This window comes from Musca autumnalis, unplaced genomic scaffold, assembly GCF_047663935.1.
Source record: "Musca autumnalis isolate F117 unplaced genomic scaffold, ASM4766393v1 scaffold_5, whole genome shotgun sequence".
NCBI lineage: Eukaryota > Metazoa > Arthropoda > Insecta > Diptera > Muscidae > Musca > Musca autumnalis.
Window position 1 is genome coordinate 138252010 of NW_027412088.1, and position 18816 is coordinate 138270825.

General features: G+C 32.0%; 2 protein-coding genes across 2 annotated transcripts; one reads left to right on the plus strand and one right to left on the minus strand.

The window, feature by feature from the left end:
- Positions 1-646: 646 nt before the first annotated feature.
- On the minus strand, positions 647-1370 carry LOC141387060 (uncharacterized). The gene is made up of 3 exons (XM_073956178.1): positions 1017-1370; positions 892-947; positions 647-734 (listed from the first exon to the last, which is right to left on the minus strand). Exons 1-3 carry the CDS (start codon positions 1303-1305, stop codon positions 684-686), a joined length of 396 nt encoding a protein of 131 aa, XP_073812279.1. The 5' UTR covers positions 1306-1370; the 3' UTR covers positions 647-683.
- A 9543-nt stretch (positions 1371-10913) lies between these two features.
- Positions 10914-18221, plus strand: LOC141404835 (ankyrin repeat domain-containing protein 13D-like). Its single transcript, XM_073988574.1, has 3 exons — positions 10914-11205; positions 11293-11497; positions 16116-18221. Exons 1-3 carry the CDS (start codon positions 10959-10961, stop codon positions 16303-16305), a joined length of 642 nt encoding a protein of 213 aa, XP_073844675.1. The 5' UTR covers positions 10914-10958; the 3' UTR covers positions 16306-18221.
- Positions 18222-18816: the final 595 nt, after the last annotated feature.

Sequence of the window (18816 nt, forward strand, 5' to 3'; positions counted from 1 at the left end):
AATAATGCATTTCTTCAAAAGGTTACCCCACGTTCTTTCCTGGAAAATGTACTCCATTCTTTTGACATTTTTGTACTCATTTTGGATCCTTTGGTAAAGAAATATAATTTTCAAGAAGTACAAACCATTATTTTCGCAATTTTGGCAGCCATAACCCTCGATCATATTAAGCGTAGAATTTCATTCGTACGCAGACAGTATGAAAACTTGTACAGTTTCATTTTTCTTCATAATTTCTCACAGTTTTCGACACAAAATGATTTTCGAACCCGTATTCTAAAACTTCAATACATTTAATGTCAAATATAAAACGAAACTTGCGATTTTCACCAAGTAAAAACAAATTTTTTTTTACTTTTCCAAAGCCCGAATTACGTTTCTTTGCAATTCCAAACGCTGACGACATTTATTTTCATATTGGACCTCGAATATTGTTACAGAAGGACTGCTGTTAGCTATTTTCGCCCAAAATTCTGGAATAATTTGCAATAGTTAATCATATCTAGCACATTTTTCTTAAGTATATCAAATATTCGTCCGACTTTTTATTCATGCAAAATTTTTTAATAAAATTACCGTTGTTTTTACATATTTTTATAGTAGAGGCATTCCAAAATAAGAAAAGAATAAAATTGTGCGGTATTTTGTTTTGAAAATTCTTAAAAACTCCAAATATATAGTGCTTATAGATGTACGAATACGAACTTTGCCACCCACATAGGCGCCATCTGTACCTAAATGACGGAATAAATTAAAAATTTGTTTTGTTATTCTTAAATCTTTCTTCGTTATGATAGTTCCTATCAATTATTTCATATTTACACATAAAATATGGAATTAATAACGATTTTATTAATTTTTTAGGGGTGTACGAATATGAACTTTGCATACTGTATATCGGTTGTATTGATCACGTATAGTTTTCCATGCTTTCTTGCAGGCAACTTCTGTAAACATAGAGTGTGATTGTTATCATACTCAAGAAATTGATCTTGATTGATTGATTTTATTCATACCTGATTTGTTTAACAGCTGCGAAATTTCCTTCCATCGGTATTCTTTTTCTTTAACGCTCCTGAATAATCGATGTCTTTTGTCGTATAAAACCGGCCTTTCCTTGACCAATTCTATCAAGTTATATCTTTGCTCTCTATTTAAGGTTGTATAAAAGGTCATTGCGGTTTTGTAATAGGGATAAATTTTTAAAAAATATAAGCTCTTTATCAATTCATTTATCAATTCCAGCAAAAAGTTTGCATCCGCGGATGCAGTTAAATCACTAGAACAACTGCCGCTGGAGTACATCTTTTCCTATGAATTCACCTATGAATTTTACAAGAGCGCGCAGCTAGGATGCACTCCATTTTCGATCCAGGGGCTCAATTCTGTTTCAATGAAAATGTGAAATGAAAACTTTTATAAAGGAGAAAACTGTCAAATGAAACAAGTAAAAAAGCATTAAGTTCGGCCGGGCCGAACTTTTCATACCCTCCACCATAAAATATTCATTCCCGTCCCCCACCTTTAAGTGAGTACGTTAAAATGTCAGATAATGTACATAAAATGCTTCATTCTGGAGGCCCTTTTTTATGGTGCCTATATCTAACTGTTGACAATTTTTGGTGGGCTAGAAATTGGGAGGTACTGTTATATAGGGGTTATAATAAAACATGGGTCTATGTTGAGAGTTTTTGATGGGAGCCTTTAATGTCAAATAACTCCTAATTCCGTTAAAAAAATTTAGCTAGAATCCTCAAAATATCGAAAATCGGTACATAACGTGGGAAGTTCAAATGTCATTAACAGCTAGTTCGGAGGTATCTGGGCTATACGAAAATATGAACTTAAATGTACAATTTTTGCGGCAGAATTTTTGTTGACTTTTAAATTTCAAATTACAGAAAGTTCGTCCAAAAATAAAGCTAAGGTAAGGAAAATCGAGAGGTTTGTTTTGGGGCTATACAAAAACATGGACCTACGTTCGGTTAAACATTTTAAGTAAAATCCTCAAAGTACCGAAAATCGGGAAGTATCGTTATATTGGGGCTATGTTGAAAATTGTTGATGCAGATGCGTGGTGACCACTACAACATTCAAATGTCAAATTACAGTTAGTTCTGTTAAAAATTGTAGCTAAAATGGCCAAATTACTGAAAATTGGGAAGTACCGATACATGGGAGCTATATCCGAACATGGACCTATGTTGACAATTTTTGATGGAGAGGTGTTGTGACCACTAAGAACTTCAAATGTCAAATTACTGCTAGTTCGGTTTAATATTGTAGCTAAAATCATCAAATTACTGAAAATCGGGAGGTACCGTTATATGGGGGCTTTCTTGACAATTTTTGGTGGAGAGGTGTGGTGACCACTAAGAATTTCAAATGTCAAATGTTCAAATTACAGATAATTCGGTTAAAACTTGTTGGTAAAATTCTCAAAATACCTGAAATCGGGCGGTAACGTTATATGGGGGCTATTCCAAAACATGGACCTATGTCCACTAGTTATATACAGTTTGTCAAGTAATTGTTTTCGAAACAAGAAAACTACTATTTTTCTGTATTAATTTATGAAAAATGACTGATAATTGGGATAAAAATGTCGGGTTTTTTGCAAAAAATAGTTGGTAGACTTATTAAAGACAAGATAGGATGTATAAATAAAAAATTGACCAGCGTAGTCCAACAAAAAATAACGAAAACCCATAACTACATATAATTCAAGCTGTCAAATAAATGTTTTCAAAATTTAATGGATGATCCAAAATAACCCATATTTTTGGTAAATTCTTGAAAATCATGACATTTTATGAATGTTGTTCTTAAAGGGGGTAAACTAGTAACAAGTCTCAACAATATTAGGCATAAAATATGCCTACTAGGAGGGTTACCATATGGACCAAGGGAGTACCAGGTCATATTACATGTAAACAGGGTCCTATAGGTCTTAGACCGAGAATATCTGAAAACTAAGGCGTTTTATGAGTTTTTTTTTTAATTTACCAGGATGGACTGCCATCAATTACAATAAATATTACCTTCAGAATAATTAGATCAGTGGGGTTACCAGATCTACTAAAAGGTGATAGGTTATATAAACGGTAAACGAGGCCACCTGGATTCATAACCAGGGCCTAAAATTTGTTTATTTAACTCAAATTGAATAAAGGGATAAGGGAATTCTCCAACATAAACCAAAATACGACATAAAAGTACAAAAATCGCTTAGATATGCATATATAAGATATTGTCAGTCTATGCTGATTTTTAATAGACCTCCGATTTCAATTGTTTATAGCGAGTTCAGAGGAATTCTCCAAGTTTTTTTGCTTCCATGCTAACACTGAAGCATTATTTACCCATCAACATAATTTTTCCCTTGAAAATGTACTACTGTAGTACTGCAGAGTACGCGAAATGTGTCCAATATGTCGAAGTACGCATTTCTGAAAATTGTCGAAACCTTTACCCCATACATTTCTAAGCAATATTGGTCTCCTACTGCGAAATTTCTGATTGTTTAGTGAAATGTCATTATCTTTTAATTAATTTTAAGTAAAAAAACAAACTTCGGTGCCCTGTTCCGGGGCCCAGGTGGCCTCGTTCACTGTTTATATAACCTGGTACCTTTTTAGTCGATCTGGCAACCCTTCTGATCTAATTATCCTGTAGGTAATATTTATTGTATTTGATGGCAGTCCATCCTCTTGAACTAAAAAACTCATAAAACGTCTTAGTTTTCAGATATTCCCGGTTTAAGACCTATAGGACCCTGTTTACATGTAGTATGATCTGGTACTCCCTTGGTCCATATCGTAGCCCTCCTAGTAGGCATATTTTATGCCTAATATTGTTGAGACTTGTTAGTAGTTAACCCCTTTTAAGAATAACATTCATAAAATGTCATGATTTTCAAGAATTTACCAAAAATATGGGTTATTTTGGAACCTCAATTAAATTTTGAAAACATTTATTTGACAGCTTGAATTATATGTAGTTATGAGTTTTCGTTATTTTTTGTTGGACTACGCGGGTCAATTTTTTATTTATACATCCTATCTTGTCTTTAATAAGTCTACCAACTATTTTTTGCAAAAAACCCGACATTTTTATCGCAATTATCAGTCATTTTTCATAAATTAATACAGAAAAATGTTAGTTTTCTTGGTTCGAAAACAATTACTTGACAAACTGTAAGTTTATTGACATTTAAGAACCCTAAATGTCAATTGATAGCTAAATCGGTCTGAAAATGTAGATAAAAACGTCAAAATGTCGTAAATCGGGGGTACCGTTATATGGGGGCTATACCAACACGTGGACCTAGGTCCACAACTTTTGTTATATAAATTTAGTTACACTTAAGAACCCTAAATGTCAAATTATAGCTATATCGGTCTGAAAATGTAGCTAAAAACGTCAAAATACCGTAAATCGGGGGGTACCGTTATATGGGGCCTATACCAAAACGTGGACCTATGTCCACAAGTTTTGTCACATAAGTTTATTGACACTTAAGAACAATATATGTCAAATTATAGCTAAATCGGTCTGAAAATGTAGCTACAAACGTCAAAATACCGCAAATCGTGGGGTACCGTTATATGGGGGCTATACCAAAACTTGGACCTATGTCCACAACTTTTGTTATATAAGTTTATTGACATTTAAGAACCCTAAATGTCAAATTATAGCTACATCGGTCTGAAAATGTAGCTAAAAACGTCAAAATACCGCAAATCGGGGGGTACCGTTATATGGGGGCTATACCAAAACGTGGACCTATGTCCACAACTTTTATTATATAAGTTTATTAACACTTAAGAACCCTAAATGTCAAATTATAGCTATATCGGTCTGATAATGTAGCTAAAAACTTCAAAATGCCGTATATCGGGGGGTACCGTTATATGGGGGCTATACCAAACCGTGGACTTATGTCCACAACTTTTGTCATATATGTTTATTGCTACCTAAGAACCCTAAATGTCAAATTATAGCTAAATCGGTCTAAAATGTTGCTAAAAACGTCAAAATACCGCAAATCGGGGGGTACCGTTATATGGGGGCTATACCAAAACGTGGAGCTATGTCCACAAGTTTTGTTATATATGTTTATTGACACTTAAGAACCCTAAATGTCAAATTATAGCCAAATCGGTCTGAAAATGTAGCTAAAACCGTCAAAATACCGTAAATCGGGGGGTACCGTTATATGGGGTTATACCAAAACGTGGACCTATGTCCACAACTTTTGTTATATAAGTTTATTGATACTTAAGAACCCTAAATGTTAAATTATAGCTAAATCGGTCTAAAAATGTAGCTAAAAACGTCAAAATACCGCAAATCGGGGGGTACCGTTATATGGGGGCTATACCAAAAAGTTTTGTTATATATGTTTATTGATACTTAAGAACCCTAAATGTCAAATTATAGCCAAATCGGTCTGAAAATGTAGCTAAAAACGTCAAAATACCGTAAATCGGGGGGTACCGTTATATGGGGGCTATACCAAAACGTGGACCGATATAGCCCATCATCGAACTTGACCTGCCTGCAAACAAAAGACGCATTTTCCCAAAATTTCAGCGTCCTATCTCCATTTTTGTGGATGCTTGAGTGATTACCACAGACGGACGGACGGACGTGCTCAGATCGACTTAGAATTTTACCCTGATCAAGAATATATATACTTTATAGGGTCGCAAATGAGTGTTTCAATGCGTTACAAACGGAAAAACAAACTTAATATACCCTCCATACTATGGTGGAGGGCATGGTAGAACAAATACAAGGTAAAGTTAATACTACAAAAAATACAACTCGAACAACAACCACAAAGGAATTTGTTTTTGTTTGTAAACCTTAGTGTCAACGTAAATGTAAACAAAACAAGGAAATGTCTATAAATTATTGGAATTTAAAAAACTAATATTTTTTCACATTTGATTGAATATTTTGGAAAACATGAATGAAAACTCGTTAGATTTTCAATTTGAATGTTTCCATATCATTCCACCATGGTACAAATACACAGGTAGCCGCATCGGCAATTGTTTGCAACATAAGATGTCAAAATTTGACATCAATTCAATGCAGTTGACACATTATGTTACCATCAGCTGGCATGATAATGCTACCTGTATTATTGTACCATGCATTCCACTAAATGCATAATTTCTCGCAGAAAGTAGAATACTTGCAAAAATGTTTCGGGTCGCTGGTAATTCATTGAAAAAAGAGAAGATGTTTCAATCATTTGCTTTTGAAAACAAAAAAGCTCATGTTCATTAGGGCTTTATTCTTTTCAAGTTTAACAAAATACCACACATATTAACAAATATTGTACCGCCTCTATAAGCGATGTTTTAGTGTGCGGCATGTCGTTCGGACCTGGAGGAGGTTACATGTCAATGATATGAAGCCGTCTTTATGGTAAATAGTTTTTTTTTCTGATGAATAAATTTGTTCTTCAAAAATATATGTATATCCCTAATATACATCGAATATAGAAATAAATACATAAAATGTCGAATGGAATTTGACACTAACACTACAACCCAGTTCAGTCAGCTGGGTATTGCTGCTACCTTTTCTTGTTCTACCATGGGTGGAGGGTATAAAAAATTATAAAGGAAATATTTTTCATTTCAAATTTTCATAGAACAAGAATCCAGCCCCAGATCACAGCCTTTGATGTAGTGTTTTCGTTTGAATTTAAATGCAGTCTAAAGATGCTATAAAATGCAAGCCATTGCAAATATCCCAAAATAATTAAAATACATTGCTTATTGGCGTAAAACAAGAATATTAACTTTATTACATTAACACAGATTATAAAAGCTCTCCATTAAATATGATCGTAACTGTGTTTACTTCCTCTGCTCTGTTTCATGCGATAAGTATGTTATTAACAAAAATATAGGCTTGGTTGGAAGTGTGTGGAAGGATGGGAATCACATCTTTAGATGTCTTATAACATCTGAAGGTTTCCAAAATTTATATGAAAATTGACGAAGTACTATATTCCAATAACATTTTAATTCGTCTACTATTCCGGAGGATTTATGTTTGTTGCCTTGATTTCTTTAAGTTGTATAATTAATTATTAATATCCTTTTTATTTTTAGAAAGAGCCAGGAGCGAACAATTTAAATAGTATATGAATCATTGAACGGGAGGAATAAAGGAACCGAATCAACAAAGATCTCTACGACTGATAAGAATTATCATATTCATGGCAACACAAAATACACAAAGACATTGCTGAAAATAATAAACAAAATTACAAAAGTACAAGCAAATATCAACAGTAAAAATTAAGAGCGGAGTGTGGTGGCTACAGGCAAACAAATTAACAAATTCGGTTAACACTATAACTAGACATCGGATTTTGCATATTTTTTATTAATAAAGATACGAACATTCTGATTGGACCAAAATTCGTTTTGAAGAAAACTGAATGCAATGACAGGCTCATATTTTTTATTTTTTTGCATATTTTGCATATGCAAAAAATATGCAAAATATGCAAGTAATTTTTTTGACGAAAATCATCAAATTAATTTTGGAAAGTCATCAAAAAGTGTTCTATATTAAGTTTATTGCCGTTAGACGTCGATTTCTTAGCAGATTATCATGTTATTAATTATTATTCCGCCACAGCAATAAATCTGGACTAAAATACTTAGAAAATTTCCTATAACCCAGCCTTCCTATTACAACATAAGTTGCTTTCTAATACAAATTTGTTCAAAAACTTAATCAGATATGTCAAAATGTATGTATCAAAATATGTTGATAGGTTCTGCTCGGCCAAAATTGTCTGACAGAATAACAAATGAGATAGAAATTAAGATTAAGAAAATATTGAATATTACATAAAATCTTTCATATTTTATTAAAAACATATAACAAATATATACGGTGCCATCATGAATATTTCCCTCTGAATTTTCCACACGGAAATTCTTTTAAAATCAATATTTGTTAAAAGTTGAAAAGTACTAGATTCGCTTCATTATGGCGTATTCTAGTCGAATCGACAAAAATATTCCCTTTTTGAGCATAAATACGGAAATAAAAAATTGTGAAATTGGGGAAAGGAAACAAATTCTGCACGGAATTTTTATTCAAGATTGCGCTGATAACTATATTTTAATACCCCGTTTATATAAAACCGGATTTAACAAACCGACTGGGTTTTAAATGTCAATTCCATTGCTTATATTTCAAACAAATCCTCTCAAAGAAGGTTAACCCTGCAAAAAGCTCTAATATAAACAGCATATAATACCCTAAGGGTATTATGTCTTAGTGAATGAGTTTGCAACATGGAAAATGAAACGAAATAGACCAACAGTTCCTTTTGATGATCTGCATAGATTCGCACTTATCCAGCTCGCCATGTCTTTTTGAAAATAAAGCACAGGTCACATTTATAGACCACTTCGCATAAAAATTGGGGATTTTTGGCCCTAGAGCGATCCCTATTTTGGTAAAAATTGATTCAGATTTGGATATTGCTCCCATATATACAGTAGATTCGCGATAATCCCTACACCACAGGTTTCGGCGGTGTCCGAATTATCAAATTGCTCGGATTAACGAATTGTAAGGAAAATAAATTATTTTATATGATTAAATCACTCGTGGAAGTTATATAATAATACTTTTTTAAATTGTAATTGCTAATAACGAACACTTAAATGAAAGTGCTCTACGTGTAAAAACTAATGAGATTTTTCTACTCGAAAATCCGGAAAAAGAAAAAGCCAATCAGATTGTGAAAGTAGTGCTAGAAATATGGCGTTTTTAAATTTTACATCAGGATGTAAGCAAACCTAGAGACAGATGTGGAATTTCATCGTTTTGTAAATTAATATTCCTTAAAATCTTCGCCTTTTAGTGTATAGTGCATTTGGCAACTTTAATGACAATATTGCGCGAATATTTTTCTTAATATATTTATTTATATCCTATACAACAAGACTAATGTGTCATGAAAGGTTTGTCCTTGTACTCGATAATTTTTATTAAATGTTGCTGAAACAATTTTTTACCAACTTCTCCATTAAACAACTGTCAAAATTCGAAGCATTGATAATAATAAGTACAAATTATCAAATACACGGACAGGTATAAATTAAACAATTGTGTATACAAAAGGGTTATGACTTTTCGACTGTTTTATCAAAATTGTTTTCCTGTAGCAGGAATGAATGAACTATATTTTTTAGCATTCCAAATACTTTTCTAGCAGAAATATGTGAGTGGTTTTGCCATTTTAAAGACAATTCCACGGTTTTTGACTTATTTTACCACTACCATTCTATTGTGTGGTTTTTCTAAGTGATGTCATTTTGCACTAATTATTGGACGTTCTTCATTTTTCTTATTATTCATCGTGGATGGGTATACCAATAATGCATTACTTTTCGCCGAGGAGTGAACATTTTCCAATTCTGCATTAAGCGGTTGTATGCGAACAATATAGATCGATATTATAAAATTATGTATTTTTAGTGCATTAAACTAAAACCATTTCATCAATATGAAAGCGGCAGTTAGAGCATTTTTCCAAAGAAGCTTTTTGACCATAAAGAACAAAAATTGCCAATTTATGTTTGTATATACTGAATAAAGGACTAAACACTATAAATGATATTAAAATCTAATATGTGGATATTCAAAACGTATACTTCTAATTATAGTAATATTCCAGAACCTGGAATCGTAAATGGTACTTTAGTACTTTTTCCCATTTTGCGCTAAAAACGAACCCTTTTTCCAAAAACTAGAAAAAATTGCGCTTTTATCTAAACAAAAATAGCGATGACTAACTCTAGCTCCTTTGTTTTTCTGCTAGACAATTTTGGCCGATTAGAAACTATCACCATATTTGGACACGTTGATTTTGACATTTCTGATTGAGTTTTTGAAATTTTTCCATTATCTATCTACATTTGTATAGGAAGCAAATTATGTTGTAATAGGAATGCTGGGTGGGTTATTTGACATTTTCTTACCTTGTGAAAACTGATTTAAGTCTTGTTAGTATAGATTTATTGCTGTGGCGGAATATCTGGAGAGTCTCAATAACATAATAATCTGCAAAAAACTATGTTAAACGTCAAAAAACTTAATTTAGAATGCTTTTTTGATGATTTTCCAAGTTTAATTGACGATTTTTGTCAAAAAAACACTTGCATATTTAGCATATTTTTTGCATATTTTTTGAATATATTTTGCATATTTTTTGCATATTTTTGATATGACCCCAAATGTCGAAAAATTGACCCTCAAAACGCCTAGATCCAAAATTTGAGTCCAATCGGATAAGAGATAAAAAACATGCTAAAATCCGATGTCTAACTATAACAAACGTCTTCAATATTCGAATATTTAAACCACAAAACAATGAGGACCATTGACGAAATTAGGCAGGAGTATCCTTTGCATTGGCATGTCTGGCAAAATAATGTAGAAGAGTTCCGAGACACTCTAAAGAATGGAAAGGTAAAGTGAATAAAGGTGATATGATGGCTGTTTGGTTGTGTGTAAACGAAAAATAAGGTTTTCGGGTCAATAGTGTAAAATGGCTAAAACATACACTGCAACTTGTCTATGACAGAATGTTAGCCGCATTTTTATCCTTTCGCCGTTTTCCTTGTTGTTTTTAATGTACAACTTTCTTGTTGCATTTGTCTTTTATATAGATTGATAAGGAAAAAGTTGATCCCTGAGGCCGTACCCCATTGATGTTAGCAGTAAAACTGGGACACATACAATGTGTTAAAAGTTTGCTAACCGCCAAATGTAATGCCACTTATGAATATGAGGGTTGGTCAAGTAAGTACTAATAACAGATACAACGCTTCAAGGCCAATCTTTGGCTGTGTGAAGATTATCCATTGCGTTTACAGGAACAAGTACTTCCAATTTTAGATCTAATGTCCACCATGGCCAGCCCTCATGTGTCCAAATTAAAAGACTTCATTACAATGCAACTGCCTTCCGGTTTCCCAGTTAAAATTGAGATTCCATTATTCCATGTGCTGAATGCATGCATTACGTTTGGTAATGTCTTTGGTATGACAACACCGGTCGAACATGTTACAACGATTAATGAAGATGATCGCATTACATGTATAGTGGATGATGTTTGTTTTAATGAACCACTTCACTATACCAAAAAAGGTGGGTTAGTTCTGATTTAGTAATGACGATATTTTGGTCATGTAGTTAATTAATTCATTTGTATTGCTCTTTATTAACTAAAAAAAGGTGCAGACGCAAGACGCCAAATGCCATTAGACAAAGACGATATGTTGCAATACGCCATTGAACAAAGTCTGGTCGAAACTACAGGTGGAGCATGTAGTGTACATAGTCTGGAAAGTTCCTCGTCCACGGATAAAGTTGATATTTGGGAGGCTTTAAGAGGTCAAGGTGTTGGAGCCGAAGATGAAGAAGATGAACAACTGCAAAGGTAATTTAATGTGTGTAAAGGAATGGTGGAGGAAATTGGAAAACAACATATTTGTAGAGATGGCGATTATTGGAATTGAATAGAGCAGATTAGTCATTTCAGGAATAGGACAAAAATATTTTGTTGATGTGGTAACTACACGATTTCTAATTGTATTCGTATTGGTTTGAAATTCGAACTTTTCCATTAGGAATTCGAACTACAACATTAGTAACCCGATAAATCCCATTTGATATTCAAATACATACATAATTACAATAGATAATCGATTTTTAGAATTCGAATTTTAGTAAGAAAAATTCAAATTACAACTAGTGTTATTCCAAATGAACTTAATTCAATTTTCAAATGGAAGAAATAGAATAGAATTGAAAAACGTCGAATTACAAATTGTTGGTGACCTACATATATGTATAATTTAAAAAAAATAGCATTTTCTTAGGTGACAAAGGACGTTTTGGGGTTGGTATTATACTCCAATGACAGGACCCAATCAACACAGTCTACACCAAAAAAACATAATTCTTGTTATATGGCAAGAATACCACTTGGGGCCCAATCTCTTTCCCTGGGCAAAAATTTTAATGTTGTAGTAATAATCACAATGACTACCCGTTATTAAAATTTCAATACAATTTGTGAAGTGGACTTGAATCTGGATTAAAGCCCAAGTGTTGAACTTTTGTGGAGGAGGAATGGACCGATATCGCATCCACCAGTAATATCAATTTGTCGTCGTAGAATTTAGAGCTTTTGGACCATTATGTCAGGAAGCATGGACTCGAGCACGTTATTAAAATTAATATTTCTTAATATCTATTCCATGTTACGTATCAAAGCAGTTTTATAAAAATTTTCGCAAGGTTGTAATTTTTAAAACTTTTTAATTGTTGCTTTGCTTTCCCCCCTCCAAAATCAATGCTAGATTAACACTTAATAAAATAAACAGCCAAAAGACCACACCCACACGTCTAGCACCACCAACCAGGGACGTACGCAAGTCCTTTAAAATGAGATCGTATCAGATCAAAATACTCTACAAAATTATTTGTCATTAAATTTTACTATATGTCCCCGAATACACCAGAACTCTAAATCGTACCTAAACGCCAGCAATCTGCCAAAAGTAAAATCACGTTTTAGGGTTAATGTTGTACTTTATCTGAGTTTATTAAGTTTTGTCCCACAAAACTTCATTCTAGATAGAAGACGTCAACGACAAAAATATTCTCCATCAAATTTCAATATAAGTCGCCGAATAAATGAAATCTGTATTTACAATATATATCAAGAAAATATATATATCAAATTTGCCAACAAAACACCCAAATATTTTTTGAATAAATTAGTTTTGTTCTTTTTTCGGGTTAATGCATGAAAGTAAAACACTTTGTTAAGAAAATGACGTTACAAAATGACGTTTATGCTTCCTGACAAAGCTCTAAATACTACGGTGGCCAACTAAAAAGCTTATGGGCGCGGTAACTATCGAGAGGAGTGTCTCTCAAATAATTATTAGTGAATAATTATGTGGGGTTCAATAAGGATCGATTGTTATTTGTCAAAACTATATAGAACTAAGTCCATCAAAGTGTTTGTCATCGAGTCTAAAAACTTCTAATCGTACAATTAAGAAAACAAATTATAACGTTTCTTTTGTAACATAATATTAAAAGTAAAAATAATCCTGGTATCAGAATCTATCTCTTTCGGTAAATAACACTGTGCAACATTTTTAAGGTAATCTTGTGCAAATAATTTGAAGTGAGGATTTTTTGAAAGTACAGACCCAAAGTACAAAAGCCCTAGTTCCGTTTTGTTGAGTCAGATACAGCTTGGATTTTATGGCCCCATCTAAACATTGTTATATATCGACTTTTTAAACAACTCGGGGCTATATCTCTGAAACCAATGCAAATCTTCTTCTGACCTTTGCAGCAAATTTGTAGATAAGGGTTAAAATAAAATATTTGGAGAAATGAAAAACGAATAAATTTTTTTATATCTTAAATTCTTAAATTATATCTAAAAATTCCATAATTTGTATACATTTCGCACCATATCTCCAAAACTGTTAAATTTTTCTTAATGTTTTCATTTGGAAACATATCAACGACAACGACAGCCGATATTCTTAAAAATTAGGCTAAGATCACCGAAATAGTGAAAATTTTGCTATAGCAAAGACAACGGCAATTCTTTGTGGTTTTAAAATTCTTCGATAAACCATAACGTGGACCTGTATGATTAAAAACTTCAATATACTTCAATAAATTTTACATGGCGACATTACCGAACGTGGCACGATATTGTCTATTTTCATTTCTAAATATCCTACTCTGTAAATATTTAAAATTGTATCCCTTTACATTAAACGATTTTTCTTGCGGCAATTTTTCTCGTTCTCTTTTAAACTTGCCTCTTGCGTTTATACAGGCAATTCTGTTTCTGCAAGTTTTGTTTTCAAAACAATGAAAATAATATCAAAAACGAAAAATATAAAAGGAATTGCCTGAAAATTACCGCTACGAGCAATTTTTTTCCACTTCCATACCCGTTACGTGTCTCTCCTACAAACTGAGACTTGCCGCAAGTAAACTCGCCTAATGTAAATTGGGACTAAATATTATGAATTATTTTTATTGAATTTATATACATACTTTGTACCATTATTTCATATAAAATGTAGAATAGAATAAAGAATAGAATATGTGCCAAAAATTATTATATGAGCTTTCGAAGGGAAACATTTATTGTGTTTTGTATGTAGCATATAAACTAAAAACGTCTTTTCCTCGAAGTGGCACTTTATATGTTTTTGTGGGACTATTGTACACATAAATCATGTGCTTAACCGAGAGAGTCTTTAAAAAAACTGCTGACGGAAAAATATCCATTTTGTACAGTGCACATAGGTTTCAATCAGGAAATTTTTGGCCAAAACCCTATTTTTGAAGTTTCGAAATTTTAATTTTTTTTTGCACAGAATAATAAAAAACACATCAAGTCATCTGAAAATAATTAGTTTTTGTAAACAACGTTAGTATTCGTTGATTGGCGCAGTACCAAAGTTGACACTTTTTTATGTAAAAATAAAACAGACTTTGTGCTGTAAAATATACAATTTTTGTTGTATTGCGTCGCTGCACAAATATACAGAAGTTATTATGAATCGGGAAGCTGTTAATGAGTACTTTCATAATATTTACAAAAAGAACGATGAAATTTGTAAAATTAGCGTAATAAAATCAATGTTTTTATATATATTAAAAATTATTTTTTACAAATATTTTTTTTAAATATATTTAAACTTTTAAAAAAATGTCCAAATTTGTCCACCTCCAAATCGAATTTGGAAGATACCAGGGGGTCTGTACTAATATATTCAGAAGTCAAATCGTGCTCAAATTTGCCACAGTTAAAATAAAGTGGATTTTTCTATTTTAAGATGGGAGAATTTTTTGTAAATACCTGTTGTGACTGTACGTAGTATCCAATTAAAATAGAACGGTAATACGCATATCTATCAACCGAGTTCCCTTTAAATTCATATTTAAGGGTTTCAGAGTGTAGAAAACAAGTATGTATAATTTTTTTGAAAATAGGTAAATTTTTTGTCGTATCCCCCACATAAAAGTACTGTCCGATTATAGATATTTGTGGATTTTAGCGACACTTTATGACCGATTCGGCTTAAATTTGGTATTTTGACCTCTTGGTAGATATGAATCCTTCGTACCAAAAATTATTAACATAGGTCAATGTTTTGGTTTAGACCCCACACAGTTCTTGGTCATTTTGGTCGATAAAACGTAAGAATTGCTGTTTGTGCACATTTATTATAAATAATAATTAATTTCAATACAAAATGGACGTTGAAATAGTTTTGGCCAGAAAATTTGGATTTGGGACCATTGTGCAGTGTTTGGTTTTTGTTAAAATCGAAATTTTGATTACAACTGTTCAAAATTTTTAAAAATTAATTTTTTTAATTCCTTTTCGATAATGGACAAGATTATTAGGTTCGTAATGATCCCACAAAAATATATGCTGATCGGTTTTTTATTTTTCAAACTACAGTGGGTACCGCAAACTGCTTTAGTAAAAACAGTGCTTTATATGCGGGCATTTGAATGTAAGATTTTTCAAAAAAACAAAAAAAAAAAATAGAATGTAACTTAAGGTTTAATAGATTTTTTATAAAAAATGCATGAAAATGGCTTTTCTCATGCTTATAAGTGGTCATAACCCCTTAAAATAGCTTTACGTAACGCTACACAACATTTCAATTTTTCATGATTTTTGGTCAAGTTGTACCCCCCCCCCCCCCTCCGAAATGAAATCCTGCGAACGTCCCTGCCACCAACATCATCTTCACAATATTCCAAAACATCTCCAACTGCTTCACGTAATCGTCAAAATGCAATTTGTCAAAATTTCAAAAATGATATTAACTATATGAAAAACATTTTCAAATAATTTATTTAACTTAAAAACCAAAGTATTTTCCAATCCCCATGTATTCTATTATTATGGTGCTCCTGTAGAATATGTATTGCTATGTTTGTCATTAGTAGTAATCCATTCCCCACCTTTGCTTTGAATTTATTCTTCTTAGAGTACTACAGGAATCGCTGTGTGCAGTCAATGTGGCAAGATCTCCGGCATCGGATGACGACGACGGCGGCTTTAAATACATTGATCCGGATTTGGCACTGGCCCTTAGGCTGCAACAGGATCAACAACAGTATGAATTGGAACGCAAACGTGAACAGGAAATGATTGAACAGGCTTTAAAATTAAGCTAACAAGAGCACTAGAATGGCGTGTTTTTTTTTAATTTTTTAATTTAATTGCCATTGAGTTTGTTTTCTCTTTTTTTCTTCGGATCTATCATTTCCGAAATGTGTCCTTTTAAAATAAGTATATAAATACATTCATACATATGTATTTCTAAAAAATATATAAAAGTCAGTTTAATTAATTCCCACTTATAATTTATGTATTTACACAAGTTTGTATTTCATTTTTGTTTGTTTTGTAAACTTAATTAAGTTATGCCAAAACTTCTTTATTTGCAATTTTTATGTTGTTAATATTGTTATGTAAGATCTTATTATAATTATAATTAAATGAAAAAAAAAAATCAAACCCAATTATATACACTAAAATATATACTTTTGTATACTTAATTGTAACAAACGTATATGTATTTTTACACATATATGTTAAACATATTAAAACAAAACAAAAAACATTCACATACACACATATGTATATACGTACTACTAATACATACACAACAGAGACTTCTTAAATCCGTAAAATCCCAGCAAACCAATCGTACCGATATCGTAACGAAATCGGAACAAATTTCGGACGTTACGTCCGATATCTGATCCGAAATCGTAACGATATCTTAACGAAAGTTGTATGAAGTGGTTGACATAATTTCGGAACGAAATGTCGGAGCGAAATCGGATCGATTTCGGTCAGAATTCGCAACGAAATCGGAAGAAAATCCTTGGGAAATTCGGAATTCGAATTTCTTCCTCCGAATTTTCGTACAGATTTCTGAACACTTTTGGAATAATTTCGTATGATTATCGAAGGAAAAAATTTTTCTCTGATGCCTCTTTTTTATTGATAAATTTTCTTTGTTATGTTTTTATTGGAAGATTATAATTTCAAAGATATCTAATGATTTTCACTGTTGTTATCATTTTGTAGTTAAAGTAGAACAATGTAAACTTTGTGTACGAATATGTTGAGTCTATCAGCAGTTTCAATTATTATATGTTGCATTTATATTTAAAATATTTAAAAAATGTATATGCGAATTTTATAACAAACCATTTTGTTTTTCGAGAACAAACTAAAATGTTGCTTGTTAGATATATACAAAAGGTGGTTGTTGTGCGAAGTGAAATTTTTTTCCGACATATCCATCCGGATTCTTAACAAAATCGGAAGAAAAACATTAGCAAATTCGAAGGGAAATTTATTCCGACATTTTCTCCGAAATCGTAACGAAATCTGAACAAATTCCCCTACGAAAAATCGTATAGAAATCGATACGAAATCTGAACGATTTTGCTTCCGAAATTGTTTCGATATGTCGGACATCCGACATTTGGTTTGCTGGGATCTTGAAGAGTAGAAGAAACCAGAGATCTAAAAAAAGAACTATGCATGGTTTAATAAGAAAGGTTAGCCAAAGCTTTATGTAAATTTAATTTTTTTCATTCGAGTATGCCTAAAACTTCAAAACAATATAAACAAACTGTGTATGTGTGTGTGGTGTTTGAATAATATGCCAAAGAATTTTAAAAACAATCGAATTCAATGATTTTTAAAATTGTTTTTAGATCATTTGTATGGAAGAAATTGGTGAGATTTGCATGGAAACAATCAGTTTATCATATTCACAACTCGATTATGTGGAGAAAACTTAACGCCTCATTCATTTTTCGCGTTTTTTATAAAATGCTAAAAAAATGCATTGTAAACAAACCCACTTGTTGCTTTTATTTTGAAGTTTTAGGAATTCAAGAAAAACAAGGGTTCTATAGATTTTTTTCATTTAAATCTACCTCTTTACTTATACCATGGAACTATGTATTATCACTTTATTTTAATTTGTTATATTTATTATAGAAATCAAAAGAAAGGTAAAAAACGAAAAAAAGAAAATAAATCAGTACCATACACCAAAATATCAAAATCAAGTAATTTGTTTCATTGCTACTTATGTACATATCTTTTTAAAAGACAGGTAAATTCTGTCGAAACCACCTGCATCCGTCACAGCAGAAGAACGCCAGCTGTCGTGACAAACACTAGAGGTTTTAGCTACCCCTTGAAGTTCTGTGAGTATATATACTATATATATATATACTATATATGTATATATATATATATATATATATATATATATATTGCGCATATCAAAAGCAACAAATCCAGGATTTCGCATTAAGTCAATTTTTCGATCCCTTACAATTTTTTTAAATGTAGTATTTTGCGTCCATTTGTTCCTTGTTATATAGAGAGCTTTCAAAAAGTTTTTTCTGTACTTTGTAGTTGGATGGGATCACAACAACAACAATATTGACTGATCCTTGATAATACATCTTGGTGCAAACCCCTTGAGGCTATCGGCACATTGTGACTAAAAACGTTGGGGAAACTTTAAAAATAATGCAAATAGGATCTTCCAAGAATTAGTTTGGGCTCTTATTTTCGATATACGCCCTAGACTTGTTCGCAGAAGAAGTTTTGAAAATAATTTGAAGTTCAAATAAAAGTTGACGGTACTC

Excerpts from the sequence above, each read along its gene's own strand:
- LOC141387060 (XM_073956178.1), bottom strand. The coding sequence starts at position 1,305 with ATGTACTCCAGCGGCAGTTGTTCTAGTGATTTAACTGCATCCGCGGAT. Across the intron at positions 948-1,016 it reads GCAGCTGTTAAACAAATCAG|AAGTTGCCTGCAAGAAAGCA; the intron begins GTATGAATAAAA and ends CTATGTTTACAG. Across the intron at positions 735-891 it reads ATCAATACAACCGATATACA|GTACAGATGGCGCCTATGTG; the intron begins GTATGCAAAGTT and ends TCCGTCATTTAG.
- LOC141404835 (XM_073988574.1), top strand. The coding sequence starts at position 10,959 with ATGTCCACCATGGCCAGCCCTCATGTGTCCAAATTAAAAGACTTCATT. Across the intron at positions 11,206-11,292 it reads ACTTCACTATACCAAAAAAG|GTGCAGACGCAAGACGCCAA; the intron begins GTGGGTTAGTTC and ends AACTAAAAAAAG. Across the intron at positions 11,498-16,115 it reads GAAGATGAACAACTGCAAAG|AGTACTACAGGAATCGCTGT; the intron begins GTAATTTAATGT and ends TATTCTTCTTAG.